Source organism: Lampris incognitus, chromosome 2 (genome assembly GCF_029633865.1).
Source record: "Lampris incognitus isolate fLamInc1 chromosome 2, fLamInc1.hap2, whole genome shotgun sequence".
In the NCBI taxonomy this organism is placed as follows: domain Eukaryota; kingdom Metazoa; phylum Chordata; class Actinopteri; order Lampriformes; family Lampridae; genus Lampris; species Lampris incognitus.
In genome coordinates, this window is record NC_079212.1 from 139,914,668 (window position 1) to 139,933,247 (window position 18,580).

General features: G+C 43.9%; 1 protein-coding gene across 1 annotated transcript; it reads left to right on the forward strand.

The window, feature by feature from the left end:
• Positions 1 to 1,303: 1,303 nt before the first annotated feature.
• On the forward strand, positions 1,304 to 3,433 carry LOC130132620 (adenosine receptor A1-like). The gene is made up of 2 exons (XM_056301804.1): positions 1,304 to 1,659; positions 2,809 to 3,433. Exons 1-2 carry the CDS (start codon positions 1,304 to 1,306, stop codon positions 3,431 to 3,433), a joined length of 981 nt encoding a protein of 326 aa, XP_056157779.1.
• The last annotated feature ends 15,147 nt before the right edge of the window (positions 3,434 to 18,580 follow it).

Here is an 18,580-nt window from a genome sequence, read left to right on the forward strand (position 1 = left end):
CACCCGCAGACACAGCCAATTGTGTCTGTAGGGACGCCTGACCAAGCTGGAGGTAACACAGGGATTCGATCCTGCAATCCCCATGTTGATTGGCAACGGAACAGACCGTTACGCCACCCAGACGCCTGAAAAGTGCTGTTTTGTGGCAATATTAAGGGAAGATTCTCCACATGCTTCTACACTCATTTTTGCTTAAGTAATCAGGTGCATTATTCTTAAATTACCACTTCATCTCACACATTATAAATTCCAAGTAACCCCCATGTCTCCAAGGTATTGATGCTGCATGATTTAAGGGGTCTGCCTTAAGACTGGAAAGGACTTAACTCATTCTAAAGATGACGAATTCCGTCATTAATCCACCCACATGACAGTGTAAAGGCAAGGGGGCAAAATCTAGTATTCATTACAACAATGAAAACTGCATTCATACCCTTGGTGTTATTATGTTATCTAATGCACTGAGGAACCACTTTACAATATCCCTCATCTTTTGTCAATTTGGAGGTGTCAATCGTCCCAAATTCCAATTCATACGCTACAATTTGCAGTCATTTTGTCTGTTCAAGGAAACACTTTTTGATTGGATACGAATCCTAGCACTGATCTGGTACTGTTATGTCACTGCAAAGGTCCAAACAGTGACTCAAGACTCAAGTCAACTACTGAGCAATGACAACATTAGACGCCATCATGCACTTTCGTTTTCAAATCAGAGCTTGTTAGCCTGAATGATTCAATTAAAGTGTATCCCCTCCCTAAAAAATTATGTCTTTTATTGATTTGAGCAGGAGTACTGATGCAGGGTGCTGCAAAAAGACACAAGTCCCTCCCCTCAATTTAATGGCTCCATCTCTCAGACTGAAAAGTGTGTGTGTGTGTGTGTGTGTGTGAGAAAGAGAGAGCGAGAGAGAGAGAGAGGGAGGGAGGGAGGGAGGGAGGGAGGGAGGGAGAGAAAGAGAGTGCAAGTAAGGAGCAAGAACCTACAGGAGAGATGTAGGTTTCCCAGTCTCATGTTGAGCTGGTGGAATATGCAGTGTATTTGTGTCTCAAGATGTCTTCATCAGTCCTGAGACCACTTAGCTTGTGATTGCAGTATACAGAGGATCTGCAGTTCTCTCAGCAAGGAAAGGGCAAGTAAACATCATGGAAAAAGGTACTATGCTGAATCCACAGCACAGAACCTTATAACAGAGGCTTTAGCAATCTTTGCGATCTGAAAAAAAGAGGTAAGAGAGATCTGCAAATTATATATATATAGATATCTATATATATATATATATAGATATGTATATATAAAAAAATGTCATCCTCTCCTGGAATCAAGCCCTGGGGGCATGTGGACATGATGTACATCTCCATTGAGGCAGCTATCGCTCTGGCCTCTGTGTTTGGGAATGTGCTGGTGGTCCTGGTGGTGTGCGTGAACCGGGCTCTACGGGACACCACCTTCTGCTTCATCGTCTCTCTGGCAGTGGCAGACATCGCCGTGGGGGCTTTGGTCATCCCCCTGGCTGTGATCATCAGCCTGGGACTGAACACTCAGTTCTATACCTGTCTCTTCCTCTCTTGCCTGCTGCTCATCATTACCCAGAGTTCCATCCTGTCCCTGCTGGCAATCGCCATCGACCGTTACCTGCGAGTTAAGATTCCCACCAGGTGAGTTTGGCAACAACAGCTTTATGGCATCCTTCCTTTCATTCGATGTGTTATTTCTCTGTATTCAAGCAGACAGTAAATGGTGATTGAACAAAACAAAGCTGAGATTAAGTTTGCTAGGGCTGTATTGGCTGTGCTTTTACCTCAAAAATATTTTCATATTTTGATAGAAATGTCTTGAAAAGGGGGGGCGTCCTAGTAGCGTGGCGGTCTATTCCATTGCCTACCAACACGGGGATCGCCGGATCGAATCCCCATGTTGCCTCCGGCTTGGTCGGGCGTCCCTACAGACACAATTGGCCGTGTCTGCGGGTGAGAAGCTGGATGTGGGTCTGTTTCCTGGTCGCTGCACTAGCGCCTCCTCTGGTCGGTCAGGGCGCCTGTTCGGGGAGGGAGGGGGAACTGGGGGGAATAGCGTGATCGTCCCACGCGCTACGTCCCCCTGGTGAAACTCCTAACTGTCAGGTGAAAAGAAGCGGCCGGCGACTCCACATGTATTGGAGGAGGCATGTCTGCAGCCCTCCCCGGATCAGCAAAAGGGGTGGAGCAGCGACCGGAACGGCTGGGAAGAGGGGGTAATTGGCCAGGTACAATTGAAGATTGGGGAGAAAAAGGGGGAAAACTCAAAAAAAATGTCTTGAAAGAATGATCTAGCTGTCACTCTGTCATGTAAAAGAATATGACTGATGGCATTGCTGTGTCATATCAGAAGGCTTTTTCCTTCAAAGAACAAATACTTCAGAGAAGATGTATCCTGCTGTTGCTGAAATATATGTCTGACATGGTGCCATATATCTCTGCCCAGTTTAAAGTAAATCAATGGGCTGCACGTCTAAAAGCTTTTAAGTAAATTAAAATGTTCCTGTCTGCCTTAATGAGTGACTTTGGGGATAGTTTGTTAAGGGATTTTGGCAGCCCTCCAAAACCCCTTTTGTTTATTAGCAGGGTTCTGATGTGGGAATGGATTTAGTAAAAGGGAAGTTAATGTAGTTAACTGCAGTATTCTTAGCAGGCTAGCTGAAAACTGTCTACTGAGAAACAACGTGTAAATGTATTCGAGCAACTTCTTCAATGCAAGTCATCTTTACAATATCACTTATGGGTGACTTTTAACTTGGGTTTAATTCCACTTCCCTTGACCCTGTGCAGGTATCCCGTCATAGTGACCCAAAGAAGAGCATGGGTAGCGGTTTGCTTATGCTGGATTCTCGCTTTCTTAACTGGTCTGGTTCCCATGTTTGGCTGGCACAGCCACAAGGCCCAAGGAAATTTCAGCAGTTCCAGTTACATCACCTGTAAATTCACCGCAGTCATGAGCATGGACTACATGGTCTACTTTAATTTCTTCGGGTGGGTAGTGGTCCCATTGACCATAATGATCGCTTTGTATGGGGAGATCTTCAGGGTGATCCGGCGACAGCTCAATCTGCGTGCAGAGGCCACCTGCGATGCCGAAAGGTACTACCGGAAGGAGCTGAAACTGGCCAAGTCACTGGCCTTGGTGGTCTTCCTCTTTGCCATTTGTTGGCTGCCACTGCACATCATGAACTGTATCATCGTCTTCTGTCCGGGGTGTTCTGTGCCCAAGTTCACCATGTATGCAGGCATTTTCATGTCCCATGTGAACTCGGCTCTCAATCCAATGGTTTATGCTTTCAGGATAAAACGGTTCCGAGTCACGCTAATCCAGATCACTCGTCGTTGTATCTTGTGTAAGCCAACAGATCCAAGCCCCTGCCCAAACAGCACACCAGCTCTGACTGTCCACCTGTAGCACAAACTGGAGTTTTCCAGAATGCTTTGTTTAAATTAAAAAGAGGCCAAGGTGGAGGGACAAGACGGACAAGAAATCAGAACACAATGTGCAATATGGACACATTAATGTACTTTGATGTCAGAGCTCATTTGCCATGTACAGTTAGCTACCATTAAGGAAGCCTTAAAAAAGCTAAGATTATGTTAAAATCATGACAAAGTTAAAGGGTAATTCCGGTAATTTTAAACCTGGGCCCTATTTTCCCATCATTTGGGGTCCAAATGACTGATAGGGACAAAAAATTTTGGGAATCGACCCAGGAACACTTCAGTCAGCAGCCATGAAACGGGCTGCAAATGTAATCCTTGGGAGCAATTGCATCCATCAAAGACCATCCACTAGAAGTACTTGTAATGGCCACTGACAGTCTTAGATTGTTATGATAAGTGTCTTGACTACATTATGGAAAGGATCCCTATAGAGTTTTTTTTATTTTATTTTTATTTGTCTTTACATCTCGCTTCTTCCGGTCTCTGTTGTAACATCTCTTTTACCACTGCTACTATTTATTATTTGATTCAACTTTCTGTGATCACAACCTGATGTGCAATGATGATGATTGGTTTATGAAACCGCCGACCGATCGCCAGATTCATGTTACATATGAAACCGGTGACCAATCGCCAGTTTCGGTCAGTCAGTGACTACTGCCAGCCAAAAAAGCTGGTTCACCCTCCTCTGCCTGTTTTCCCTCTCTCTCTCTCCTAATCCTCTCTTCAATTTCTAGGAGCACTTCATCCGTATACTCTGGCTCAAACAAATATTGGCAGCCATCCAATTCAAATGCCTTATCCACATTGTGGAAATCAATCTAAATATTCAGCCATGACTTTGGAAATAAATTATTGCTAGCAGTTCCTCGGTCTGTCTCAGGCTATGCTACCTCAAATGAATGATCAGCTCTAATAAAATTCAGCATGACTTCTTCTTTTGTAAACATCTGAAACCATGCCCCAGCAGGCAAATAGCAGCAGTAAAAGGGATGTTACAACAGAGACCGGAAGAATCAAAATGTAGAGAAGGTCTATCTCTGTAGGGATCCTTTCCATAATGTTGTCAGACACTTATCTGAGACTGTCAGCGGCAAAAACAAGCACTTTTAGTGGAAGCACTGACAGGCGCAATTGCCCCCAAGGATTACATTGCAGCCCATTTCGCGGCTGCCGGCTGAAGGGTTCTCGCTCAGTACTGGGCCAATTCCAAAAACTTCTGTCCCTATTAGTCATTTAGAGACCAAATGATGGGGAAATGGGGCCGAGGTTTAAAAATACTGGAATTACCCTTGGCGATTTCTTAAAATAACAGCAAATAGGGGGGGGGGGAGGATTGAAGTCATCACACATCATTTTCCCATCACTGTCAAAGGTAATTCATATTGAATGATTTCCTGATTCCATTCCATATGACATCTTTCATGTTCAAAGTTTGCTGGTCAGCTCAAAACAATAAATATGTACCCCATTTTTTGTCTAATATGCAATTCTACACTTCTTGTTCCATGGTTGCTCACTTATTGTCGATTCAAGTATGACATTGCAGAATTGGACATAGTTTACTCATCAGTGTTGATTTACGTTCATTGCTTAGAATGCGAAAGCGAAAATTTATGGAGTAAAGTCAATGGAGTCCGGTGCATGGTAAAATTAAATGTCTTCTTGAAAGACCACACCATACAAGTTGAAGCTTAAAGGTCCAGCCGAAAAACAAATTACCAATCACATTCAAATCATACACACCATCAAATGCAAAATATATCAAAATAAACAAATTTGGCGGCTCAGCTTCAGCATCAGAGCAGTACTGAGGGAGGAAGGCCAATCTGGATCCACCCAGACCCAGATCAACACAGTACAGTGCCCCAGCATATCCGCATTTAAAATGCCCTTCTCTCACTACTCTGCATCACAGTTTGAAGTGAAGTTCACTATGGCGATAGACCATAGATTTACAAAAACATGTCTCTGAGCTAAACTACAGGGCTTTATATACCCACTCATCCTACAGATTTAAGACATAATTTATCATTAAGGTTTACATTGCCCTCTATTAAATGCCATACCAATGCATCCTATACAGTCATCCTATAGACAGGCATTTTGTAACAAAAAATAAAGATTAACATAGGCCTGTATTAAATGCCAAATGCTACTTGCACTCAGACAGATATATATCATGTGCACAATAATACTATAGTTACACCATAGATTTACTGAAGCCTATATTAGGCCTGAGAGCCAAACTGCTACAGATTAGGCTGTGACAACCATCACAGTCAGATCTATCTAGTAGTCAGGTGTTGTGGGATGAGTTATGTACTGGGTGAGTAATGAGCAGTGACAGGAGACAGTCTATCTGAATGACTGCAGTGCACTGACATTTCAGCACCTTGAGCAGCGCAAAGCCATGCATACCATCCAAGCATATTGAAATGACTGCAACATGCATCTGTTCAACTGGTGGGGAATACTGCAAGGTGACAGGATAGCGGATATTGCAGTATTTGTAAAGAAAGCCACTTTGAGATGAAGTACAGAGAATATTTGAAATTAATTTTGTGATACACATCACAAACTGTACAAACAAGTCAAATAGAGAATACTACCACATTAAACAAATATCCAATTGACCACAAAGCTTTTCACAATGCACAACGTTGATGGAATAGGGCGTCAAGGTAATGTAGTGGTCTATTCCTTTGCCTACCAACACGGGGATCCCGGTTCGAATCCCTGTGTTGCCTCCGGCTTGGTCGGACATCCCCAAAGACACAATTGGCCATGTCTATGGGTGGGAAGCAGGATGTGGGTAAGTGTCCTGGTTGGTCGGGGCACCTGTTCAGAGGGGAGGGGGAACTTGGGGGAATAGCGTCATCTTCCCATGCGCTACATCCCCCTGACGAAACTCCTCACTGTCAGGTGAAAAGAAGCGGCTGGAGTCTCCACATGTATCAGAGGAGGCATGTGGTAGTCTGCAGCCCTCCCCGGATTGGCAGAGGGGGTGGAGCAGCGACCGGAACGGCTTGGAAGAGTGGGGTAATTGGCCGAATACAATTGGGGAGAAAGGGGGGGGGGATAATGGAATAATAACAGCCTTACCTTTAGAAGCGCTTCTTCCTTTATTTTTCGTTTTCAAACTGTTGAAATCAAGTCCTCAAGGTCACCGGCTCGGACTCATTCAGTCGCCAGAAGGGAAAGCATTGTTGTCCTGAGTTGGTTTTTGATATATATTTTTTTAAGGTGTGGGGGGAAAAAACTACACCCCTCAGTTAGAAAAATGTGGGGTTTAAAAAGGGCCGAGCTACAACAAACACATCTGGGGAAGTAGTCTCTACAACCCATCTTTTTTTTTTTGCACAATTTGAAGCAGCCTCTTGGGATCTTTTTTTTTCTCTCTTCCCTTTCAATATACTTGAAATGGATCTTCATCTGCCAAAGCCTTGTCCAAGTCTTGTAGATATGTGGCGAAGAGCGCAAACGTGCCTCTAACACACTGTTACCTTCACAATCATTATAACACCAGAGTCCGTCTGCATCAATTGGTTTAGCGAGACATGACAGCAATCTGTCATTACATTGCCCACATTGTAGGCTTTCACCTGAATTACTCTAATTTTGAGTCATCATCTTGTGTGCTCTCATCTGTAAAAGGTTTTTTTTCTTTGTTTGCGTCTGGTGTGACTCAGGGTCATCACTTGCCAACATGACAATCGCTCACACAAACTCCATCACAATATTATGAATACTATTGACAAGTGTGCCTGTTGTCATTACCAGTATAATACGTACCATTACTATATAGCATATAGGCCACATCTTCAACCAAATAATATAACTTAAGATTAGCCCACTAACCTTTGCGACAGCCATGGGTGCAAGTCCATGAATACTGAGATGGCATCCAGCGCTTCACCTGTGCCCCCGTCCATAGGGTTAGTGGTTGTCAGGAAGGACATCTGATGTAAAATGTTGCCAAATCATTATGCGGATTGACAAGACCGCCATCGGTGCTGTGCCCTCACAGGGTACCAATGAAAACCATCAAATCCGCTTTGGCGACCTCTGGGAAACAGGGAACAAGCTGAAAGAAGAAGAAGGTTAGCCTATTAACCAATGGATGTCTGTCATAGCAGAACAATGTGCCTGTTGTTGTGGTTCATGGCAAAAGCATTAACAATGTCCTGCACATGATGGGCCCTCGCTCGTCTTAAGTTGGACAACAAAGGTTGACTGCTGTTTCTAGTGTCCCCGCTGATACTGTGTATGTAATTTTTGACATGGCATATGCTAGAAAAGCTGCATTTGCAGGCCACCGATGTGACGGGCATTGTGCCTGATATACACAAAATCTGTGTGAATCAAACGCCTCCCTGTATGGTCGGAGAAGAGAGAAATTCTTGTGTAGTGTTCATGATCTGTCCCTGCTCTCTTTTTTTTTTCAGTCGAGGAGCCATCAGATTTGGTGAAGTTCTGCAGACAAGCGGGAATTCGTTAACACTGGAACAACCAAGACCGTCATTTTGACGGTTCTGGATTTTCAAAGTTCAATAACTTTGCGGGGGGAAAAAGATACAGACCTGCCGCTCCATGAATGCGCCTAAAATTGCATTTGCATTAAAATGAGTTTTAGATCAGTTGCACACAAAAAAAGTCACGATAAGATCTACCTAAAGTGACTATGAGCCGTCAAAATGACAGCACATAACTTAGGGGTCATCGTGCATGTCATGTCACTATTTATGACGCGTGTTGGTCGCATCATTTCCTTCACGAAGTTCATTGCTCTGTCCTAGAAACACACTAGCGTTCTCCAGTGTAGAGTAATAGTCTAAACTTGATTTCTGATTATTACCAACATGTCTGGTTATAGACACCCACCATTTCAGATGCATCATGACTACCACCAAGGCGTTGTAGTATTTATAGGCGTTGGACAGCGGCAATTTTAAATTCTTTGAATAATAGTATTAAAGTTGTTAAAATGTTAATTTTGGTGTCAGTCGTTTCTCAACAGACATACTAACATATGCAACGCATTAATATCTCAATTGGGTATTTATCTTGACAGAATATAGAGTTTAAATACTGTGGGGCTCATGGTCGTTTCTAGTAGTTTTTAAGTTTTGGTCATTGTTTGGGACTGTTTCAATACTTATTTTCAGTTCTTTTTTTACATTTCTCGTTTTATATTGTGACATTCGTTAGATTAACATGTGTTTTCACTTTTGTTTTTCAGGTACCATTTTCACTTTTTCTACCTTGCTATTCAAGTTCAATCATGTCTCTCTAAAGTTTAATTTGTTTAAAAATAGTATTGTAGTTGTTAAAATGTCAATTTTGGTGTCAGTTGTTTCTTAACAGACATAATAACATATGTAATAAATTAATATCTCAATTGGGTATTTATCTTGACAGAATATAGAGTTTAAAAACCAACGGTCATTTTGATGGTCCATGGCTGTTTTAGGTAGGAGTGAAATCCTGGTCGTTCTCGTGTTAACCCATAATGCTGACCCATGGGTGACAAGGTGTTCCCTTTCAAGGAATGACTTGTGTTTCGGGTTTAAGGTAGGAGTGCCCCATAGAACATCAAACGATTCCGATGAAAAACGCCTTTTCAGTTCATTGACAAGTCTGTCAATGACAGGGTAGAAGCAGTGCTTACAGATATCATTGATTGGCGGGTGCTCTCCTGCGCAGTATCAACTATGAAGTCCTCTAAGTGGTTCGGTTGCTGAGCCGGTCTCTTCTCGTCTAAACCGGATGGGGATGCCAATCTTCTAGGACAGGGCTCATGCTTTGTCCCTTATGTCATTCCACGACTTGTCGTTTTGCTTTACTGAGAGAGATATAATCATGGATTCAACAAGATCCGTTGCAGATGCTCGCTGCAGATCTGGGGACTGTAACTGGTCAAACTAGAACTTGCTGGTGCGAAACAGATCCTCAAATAAACTGAGTTGAAGAGCAAACTAACCGTCTATTAGTGCCTTTATTCCTCTTGCTTCTGTCTTCCTCTGAGCATTTTGATTATTTTACAGCATCACCCAACATTGCACGGGTTGCTGGCAGGGTTTTCTGAACGGCCTACAGTGGTGAATATTGACAAGCTCATATCGTTCTGATAACTTTTTCAATTCAATAGGCTTTTGTGTTGGCTCGGGTTTCTTTTGCTTTTTAAGGAAAATGTGTACGACAGAACTGGGGGGAAAAATGTACAGTATCTGCATAGTTTTTTTTTTTTTGGGTTTCTTTGTGTGGCTTTTTCCCCTTTTTCTCCCCAACTGTACTTGGCCAATTACCCTATTTTCTGAGCCGTCCCGGTCACTGCTCCAACCCTTCTGCCAATCCCGGGAGGGCTGTAGACTACCACATTCCTCCTCCAATACTCATGGAGTTGCCAGCCGCTTCTTTTCACCTGACAATGAGGAGTTTCGCCAGAGGGACGTAGCATGTGGGAGGATCACGCTATTCCCCCCAGTTCCCCCTCCACCCTTACCAAGCACCCCGACTGACCAGAAGAGCTCCTAGTGCAGCGACCAGGACACATACCCACATCCGGCTTCCCACCCGTAGACACGGCCAATTGTGTCTGTAGGGACGGCCGTCCAAGCCGGAGGTAACACGGGGATTCGAACCAGCGATCCCTATGTTGGTAGGCAACAAAATAGACTGTTACGCTACCCGGACATCTGCACAGTTTCAAAGAATTCTCCTGCTGGCTGCACATTATTGACGCACTCAGCTAACACTAAATTGAGCCGGTGGGCGTGACCGTGTACATAAAGAGCTTGAGGGACCACTCCGAAAATTCTCCTGCACACTGTTACTGCACCCCAACATAACAGTGGCACCGTCATAGCACTGGCCAATGCACATGTTGTGTTCAATGTTGCATATTATGTATCTATTTGATTGTTGTCAAGAGTGAACTGGCATCTAAGTCATAAGCTGGGGTGAGGTAAAGGAACTCATCCCATACTTCATTGCTGTGCAAGTACCGCACGACCACAGACACCGGCTCCTTTTCACTCACATCTCTGCTCTCATCCACCATCAGTGCAAAAACTCCAGCTTCCCTAACTTCTCCATTGATTTGGTCCCTAACCATATTTGCCATCATGTCAGTCAGCTCATTCTGAATGTCATGGTGAGTGTACTTTGAGTTTTTTGGATTCTTGGATATTTGATGCCACCGATTTGTCAAATTTTGCCAATTACATGTAAGAGTTCAATAAAGTTGCCCCAGTTGGCTGATGTTACGTCTTCCCTGTGCCCTCGCTGTGTAACCGTTTGACATGCCGTAAAACGCAGTGCCTCTATGACTGCCCGCATATACTCTCTATTTTAATGCACCATTTTCTAATGCATTGAATTCAGTTCATTGAAGCGTGACGTCACTGCTGTGAGTGAGAGGGATGTCAGGCGCCGCAGCTGAGACAGTATATTTACACCCCCCCCCCCCCCCCCGTTTTTCTCCCCAACTGTACTTGGGCCAATTACCCCACTCTTCCGAGCCATCCTGGTCGCTGCTCTGCCCCTCTGCCGATCCAGGGAGGGCTGCAGACTACCACATGCCTCCTCCAATACATGTGGAGTCGCCAGCCGCTTCTTTTCACCTGACAGTGAGGAGTTTTGCCAGCGCGTATGAGGATCACGTCATTCCCCCAAGTCCCCCCCCCCCAAACAGGCATCTCGACCAACCAGAGGAGGCGCTAGTGCAGCGACCAGAACACATACCCACATCTGGCTTCCCACCCACAGACACGGCAATTGTGTCTGTAGGGACGCCTGACCAAGCCGGATGTAACACGGGAATTCAAACCAGTGATCCCCGTATATTTACACATTTTAACAGTGCAATTAAAAAGTATTAATATAGTACAAGAATGGGCTGACAAATGTACTTTGCAGTTCGCCTTTGCTGAAAGCCTACTACTACTACTACTACTACTTTTGGCTGCTCCCGTTAGGGGTCGCCACAGCAGGTCATCCGTTTCCATTACTTCCTGTCCTCTGCATCTTCCTGTCACAGCAGCCACCTGCATGTCCTCTCTCACCACATCCATAAACCTCCTCTTTGGCCTTCCTCTTTTCCTCTTCCCTGGCAGCTCCATATTCAGCATCCTTCTCTCAATATACCCAGCATCTCTCCACCACACATGTCCAAGCCATCTCAATCTTGCCTCTCTTGCTTTGTCTCCAAACCGTCCAACCTGAGCGGTCCCTCTAATATACTCGTTCCTAATCCTGTCCTTCTTCATCACTCCCAATGAAAATCTTAGCATCTTCAACTCTGCCACCTCCAGCTCCACCTCCTGTCTTTTCGTCAGTGCCACTGTCTCCAAACCATATAACATAGCTGGTCTCACAACCATTTAGGAAGGAAGGAAAGAAAGAAAGAAAGAATAAATAGATAAATTAAAGCCGCAAGCGGCGTTGGGAGGGGTCCAAGCATTGGCACTGTTGCGCCCCCTATGGAGCAATTTGAATGGTTTTGTCCTCATGATCATATACCTTCACCCAACGTAAATAATGAACGCTATGATATGTAGTGGCCTTTTATACACCTAGCCTGTAATAGACTACCGTTTCAACATGAAACTAAACCGCTGTTGGTAATGTAATAAAGATTGAAGAATCTTGCTTCAGAAACAGTAGCCTACCCGAGTTTCCAACTAGATATGACAATGTCGGATTACTTGGGTCGCCTGTGTCCTAGACGATTACCGTAATTTTTTAAAATGTCGTAACACTTCCATTGCTTCAGAAACATGTGCCAGAGTTTCCAAAACTGGACCAGACGGTGTCTGATTTCTTGCGTCCTAGCCGACTGCCGTAAAAAGAAAAAGTATGTCGTTATACCCAGGTGTCCTGGCGTGTGGTATGTAGAGCTGCAGCGCTTCCACACCAAATAAGTCAAAATAGCAGGCAAACTATATGACTGACATAGGTGGTCCCAATAGTAAAGTTGTTGAGCACATTGAGATGCATGGGTCGATTAAGTTTTGTGTTGATCTGACTTATGCTGTGGGAGTTATGGCCTTTTAAGCATGACCCTTTGTTATAGCGCCACCATCTGGCTGACATGGGTGATTTGTAGTGCCAGAGTAGTGGGGGGGGGGGGCGTATGAATGCACCTACCAAATTTGGTTGGTCTAGGACTTATGGTTGCTGAGCCTCAGACACTTTTAGCTGAGAAACCGCGCCCAAACTAATACAAGTCAAAATGGCGGGCAAACTATATGGCTGACATATGTGGTCCCAATGACAAAGTTGTAGAGCACATTCAGATGCATAGGTCTGTGCAGTTTTGTGTTGATCTGACTTATGGTGTGGGAATTACGCATGACCGTTTGTTATAGCGCCACCATCTGGCTGACATAAGTGATTTGTGGTGCCTGAGTAGTGGGGGGGCCATAGGAATCCACGTACCAAAGTTGGTTGGTCTAGGACTTACGGTTGCTGAGCTTCACACACTTTTAACGGAGAAAAATAATAATAATCCTAACAAATACAATAGGGTTCCACCAGCTTCGCTGCTTGGACCCCTAATAAATAAACAAATAAATAAATATCCGAATCTCAAAATTGAAACCGAATACCTACCCATTGAATGAATATCCGAACAGTCTGATATTCCAGTCCAGCCTTAAAACATTCCCAAATAAATTTCAGTTTAGTAATCATTAGAACCCATATAAACTGGTATTCGACACTAGATTTTTGTTAGCCTGACCTATAACTGCCTGATGTGAACACGGATTCAAGGGCAGCAGTGCTAGCATCACAACTAACTGATGCTGGTTGGTTGTGATGCTCATGAATATTAACATATGAAGCCAATCCTTGGCAATAAGTTAAATGATGCTAGCTAAATGATAGTGTTCTCTAACTTATGAATATAAATTAATGAAAACACCAAAACAGTAGTTAGTTTTTTTAACAGAAATTTAGGGTGATGGCTACCTTTTAATAATGCAGCAAATTTCAAGAATGTATAAAGTCCCTTTACAATTATCTGGATTAAAACATAAAAAATATTTACTGGTGTAAATGTCAGTTTTGTGGTATGCAAGCCTATATTTGACCTACTATTGTTACGAATATACTATACTTTTTAGTATAATTGAACTTGTAATTCAGTGGAAGGATTGCCAAATAATGGATATTTCATGTTTAAAATCATCATCTTATAGTGACTATGAACTCATGTTATTCCTAAGGTAATTGCCACTTGGTTTCATTGAATACACTTTATTTGGACCCTAAATATGCATCCCCAGCATCCCAGCAACCCTGAGAGCAAGATACACGGTTTGGATAATGGATGTATGTATGTGTGTGTGTGTGTGTGTGAATATATATATATATATATATATATATATATATATATATATATATATCTCATGTAAATCGCAAGTAACTATTAAATATCAAATGAAGATATAAAACAATCCATTACTGTTACCGACCAAAGATCAGAATCAATAAAGGTTGACTCAAATTACACCTAAGCTGCCTTAAAGAGTAATGAAATCCTAGACCATTTTAGGTCTGAGTTTAACAGAAGCTTATGAGACATGGTCATTGTTTGGTAAAACAAGCCTGTTCATTAAATTCTTGTTTTGTGAGTTTTGAAGGATTTATGTAGTATAAAAAAGCCCATCGCTAACTAATGGTTGACTGTCACAAACTGCTTAAGCACTCTGTTTACTCTAATGCAAGCATTTTGTTGATATAGAATAAATATTTCTTCTTAAAAACTTGATAACACCCTTCACTTTAGAAGATGATTGTGGCAGAGAGCAAATCGGTCAACAAAATGGCACAGGGCATCTCATGGCTCTAAGCTGCTAACTTATTTCCAGGTTTTAAGACTCAAAACTAAATCATCCTATTAATCCAGCTGTGTTTATTGCAGGGCCGCTGGCCACCTCTACCCGTCATTCATTCAGCGGGTTCAGGCCATATTTCCATAAGTGTGACAGGGTATTAAAGAGGCGCCAGCGCATTTGAGTGAATTACAGACAGAGCATTACAGCAGACTGATTGATTCCACCTCCGCTAAAGCTCCAGCTAAAGCTGCATCGGTTCTGCTTTGTCATCATTTCGACCGACCCTTGCTTGGCTGCAGTTCATGAGTTGACTGCCTCTGCACAAATGTCTAGTTCCAAGAACACACCTAATTTGAAACGTGTGTAGGTTTGAGAGCTTTGTTTGTACTCCAAAAACTGCGATGTTTACCACATCGGATTAATGTATTACAGCAACCTCTAGAAATACAATAAAATGCTGTTTTTTTGCCAAGATATGTAGTGCTGGTATTCATCCCTCGGGTATATGTGCTGTACCAACTGGAACTGGCGATTTCAAGTTGGCTGACATTAGCAAGCCTTCTTCTGGTTTCTAATCTCTCTCTCTCTCGCTGCCTTCTTCTGGTGTCTAATCTCTCTCTCTCTCTCACACATGCACACATGCACACATGCACACATACACACACGCGTAAAGACACAGACACAAACACACATTGTACCATCTGCCACCTTCATCCACGTCGAGGGATTTGAAACTGCTGAGTGTGTTCTAATCCTCAGCCGTCGTCTTAGTGAGGAAGGTGTGGTAATCAACCTGCCATCTATTGCCTTCAGAAAACACCCTCCTGACCACTGGCCTACACTGAACCGGCCAAGCATGGTGTGAGGCTGGGGACACAAAGCAGCAAGAATCCAGTTTGTGTGAGGTCAAAATCTTCGTATCACCTATAAAAGACTCATCTTTACTGAGGTAAGACTTTTAAAATGCATCGTCTTACTGTGAGGGGGACAGCAGGCTGAAGCACGCAGTAAAGATTAAAGCTACACACTGAATTTCTGTGTATCAATCTCTAGTTGACCGTAGACCATGCAGAAAAAGAGAGCAAACAAGAGATTTTCTTCCATTGTTATCATTCTCAGAGGACCAGAGGCTGATACAGAGGTACAATAAGATGTCGGAGACAGATGGAGCCGAGGGAAACCCGGAGGTGGAGGCCCCCGATGATGAGGAAATAGACAGCGAGGAGGCAGCCTTGCTACACATTGGTCGATACAGTGAAGCACGGCAGGCCCTGCCTTGGAATCAGCGGACCTTCAGAGAGAAAGCTAACTATTATATAGACCGTATCTTCCTCGGATTTTTGGCAATCTTTTTCCTTGTATTGCTTGGAGAAGCAGCCTACAAGATGTGGTATGTCACAAACCTGAGGAAGATTGCAGATTTTGTGTCTGATCTGGTGGTCTGGCTGTTTGACTGGCTCTTTACACAAGAAGATAAGGAGGAGCTGATTGAACTGTAGGGCATTCTAAAACAGTATGTTCAAGGTCACTGTCTGGGGTGGTTACGGGTCAGGGTTGTTATTTTTGTATGTTTTTCCACATTTGTTTTAGGCCCAATAATAAAAGAAGATGTCCATTGAAAGATTATTTGAGGAGAATAACTGCTGTATTAAAGAATTCCGAGTTTGTATTGTGACAGATTGATTGATTGATATAGAAATAAAGAAATGTGCACTAAACTGGATTGGCAATTCCCACTAGAGGCTGCAATTGTGCATATTCTTCAACACCTTTCTCGCCCTTTGATCAGCTGCTGTCAGTGGCTGATATCCTTTACTCCAGGGGTGCCTGCACTTTTTTTGGCTTGTGAGCTACTTTTAAAACGACCAGTTCAACATAATCTACCATAAAAAACAAAAGTGCCATTGTTGAAAATACATAAAATCCCATTGCGTACATTGCATTGCTCCACGGACCCTCTACAGCACAATACGCTTCACTAGATTTTGGGCACCTACCTTATTCTGATAACTTGCACTGAATGGTGTCAGCCAGGGTTGCAAAATCTGGACAGTAGCTGCTGGTAGCTAGTCTCAAGCAGGTCTCCCAGTGATCATCAGTCATGGTGGAACCGTATTTGCACTTGCTAATCTTCATGTGGGAAAAGGCTGACTCTCATAAATAAGGCGAACCGAAAAATGCAGTCAGTGAGGCAGCACATTTCCCCCCGTTTGGATACTTGTCTTCTGTGAATAAGTTCTACAACTGTCCAGCATGGGCCCACATCTTCAATTGAATGTCAGCCTGCAGTAACAAGATCTCATCCTCCAATGCAGACGAGTTCATGTGAACCAGTGTTACAATATTTAAAGCCGGGGAATCAACCTCAGTGTCTTCTCCAAATGGAAAGCACATGAATGTAGCGACCGGCTTGAATAAAGCAGTCTTGAAAGCGTTTGTCAAAATCTGACCAGACATTTTCAATCTGCCCTGTGTAGCGTGTACTGTCAAGTTGTCCACATTCCTTCTTTTGCTTCTCCAGCTCAGATGTGATGTTTGGAAGTTCCCCATATCGTGGCATTGCGGCTTTGAAGACATCTGGGCCAGAACCAAGCCATAGCAATGCCGCATGTGCCACATATTTGCCAAAGATGGCCCTTTTTTTTTGTGAGGGAAGCTTTTCAGTTTGCCTGTGGGACACTCTCCGTACATGCACTCTTTACTGTTGATGCTGCTCAGGTGCAGAAAGAGGCATCCTAAAAAAAAAATTATAAAATACAAATACATAAATCACTTTATCGTTAACAGTAACCTATTTCATGTAGTAACTTATATTAAAAATAATAATGAATTTGATTTATAAAGCACATTTCTAAAACCCACTGTGCTGATGGTGTATTAATATACTGAAGATCAGCATAGGTCAGTAACCTCAACACAATGTAGCCTACCTATCAGTAGAATAAAGAGAAAACCATGATATTTAGGGATGAAACCTGTAAAAACGTGTATATTATGTAAACACTACTTTTGTCACTCCCTGCCTGCCGCCCCAAGACTGCTGGGATAGGCTCCAGCATCCCCGCAACCCTGAGAGCAGGATAAGCGGTTTGGATAATGGATGGATGGATTGATGGATGGATGGATATTTGAGCCATATTCACCATTTACCACACGGGCCACTTCAGGGTCACATCCAGATTACATGCTGCCGAGAGCACCGCATCTTTGCCAAAAAAAAAAGGCCCACATTTGATTTGGCATATTTGCTATTATACACGTGGGCCACTTCAGGCTCACATCCATTTTGTCAGGGCCAGGAGACCATCAGTGCCGCATCATTGCCTGAAGTGGCCCACATCCGGTGTGAATACTCGATCTACTCGCCCTACCGGATCTGCTCGGGGTCCTGCGACTACAGATGACGTCACTACTTCGCGCATTATGATTGCGTAGGGGCCAGCTCAGTCTGCGGCCTCGCTCCTTACACGCGGCTCGGGCCTTCGCACCTTCACTAACCCACTCTTAGGTCAAGGTGGATCGTAAAACACAGATAAATAACTACAAAGCTAGCGTGACGTCACGTGTAGTCGAAGGACCCCGTGTCGACATTGTACCCGAGCAGAAATAGAACCCACACCGGGTGCTATCTGGGTGGGTTCGAATCCGGCCCGGGCCCTTCCCCTGCATATCAACCCCCCCCCCCTCTCTCTCCCCTGCCTTTCCTGTCTCTCTCTACTATCGCCATCAAATAAAGGCGGAAAAGGCCACAAAATAAATCATCTTTTAAAAAAAAAACACGTGGTCTGCCATGGCCTTCATACCACCTTCATCGTTAGAGATGGCTCACCCGGAACGATGCTTCGGCGGCTGCCCTGTGCTTCTGATGTCGGCTGTGTGAGAACTTGACCTGCTGTTCCGTTAGCTGCGATTCCAGCCGCCTCTCTCTCTCTCTCTCGGCCCGCTTTTGGCCGGGAAGTCGCTGCCGTCGTTTTTAAAATGAAGGGTTCCGGAAGTGTCCCTCCGCGTTTCCTTCCTTCGCCATGGCGACGCCGGTTTGGCACACAAGGCAAACACGCCTCGAAGAAGACGCGGTGAGAATACTTCTTCCTCCCGTTTGGCGCGGAAGCTGTAAGTTCTCGGCTTCTTCGCTGGTCCGGCGAAGGTCAGGTCGATACGGTCAGCTCCCGTGAGCCTATCGCGTTGCCGTTGGCGCGCTTTGCATTCTGGGTTTGCGGACTCGCCGCTCTTTGTGGCAATGGAGCCAGATGAATCCGTATCGGGCGAGGGGA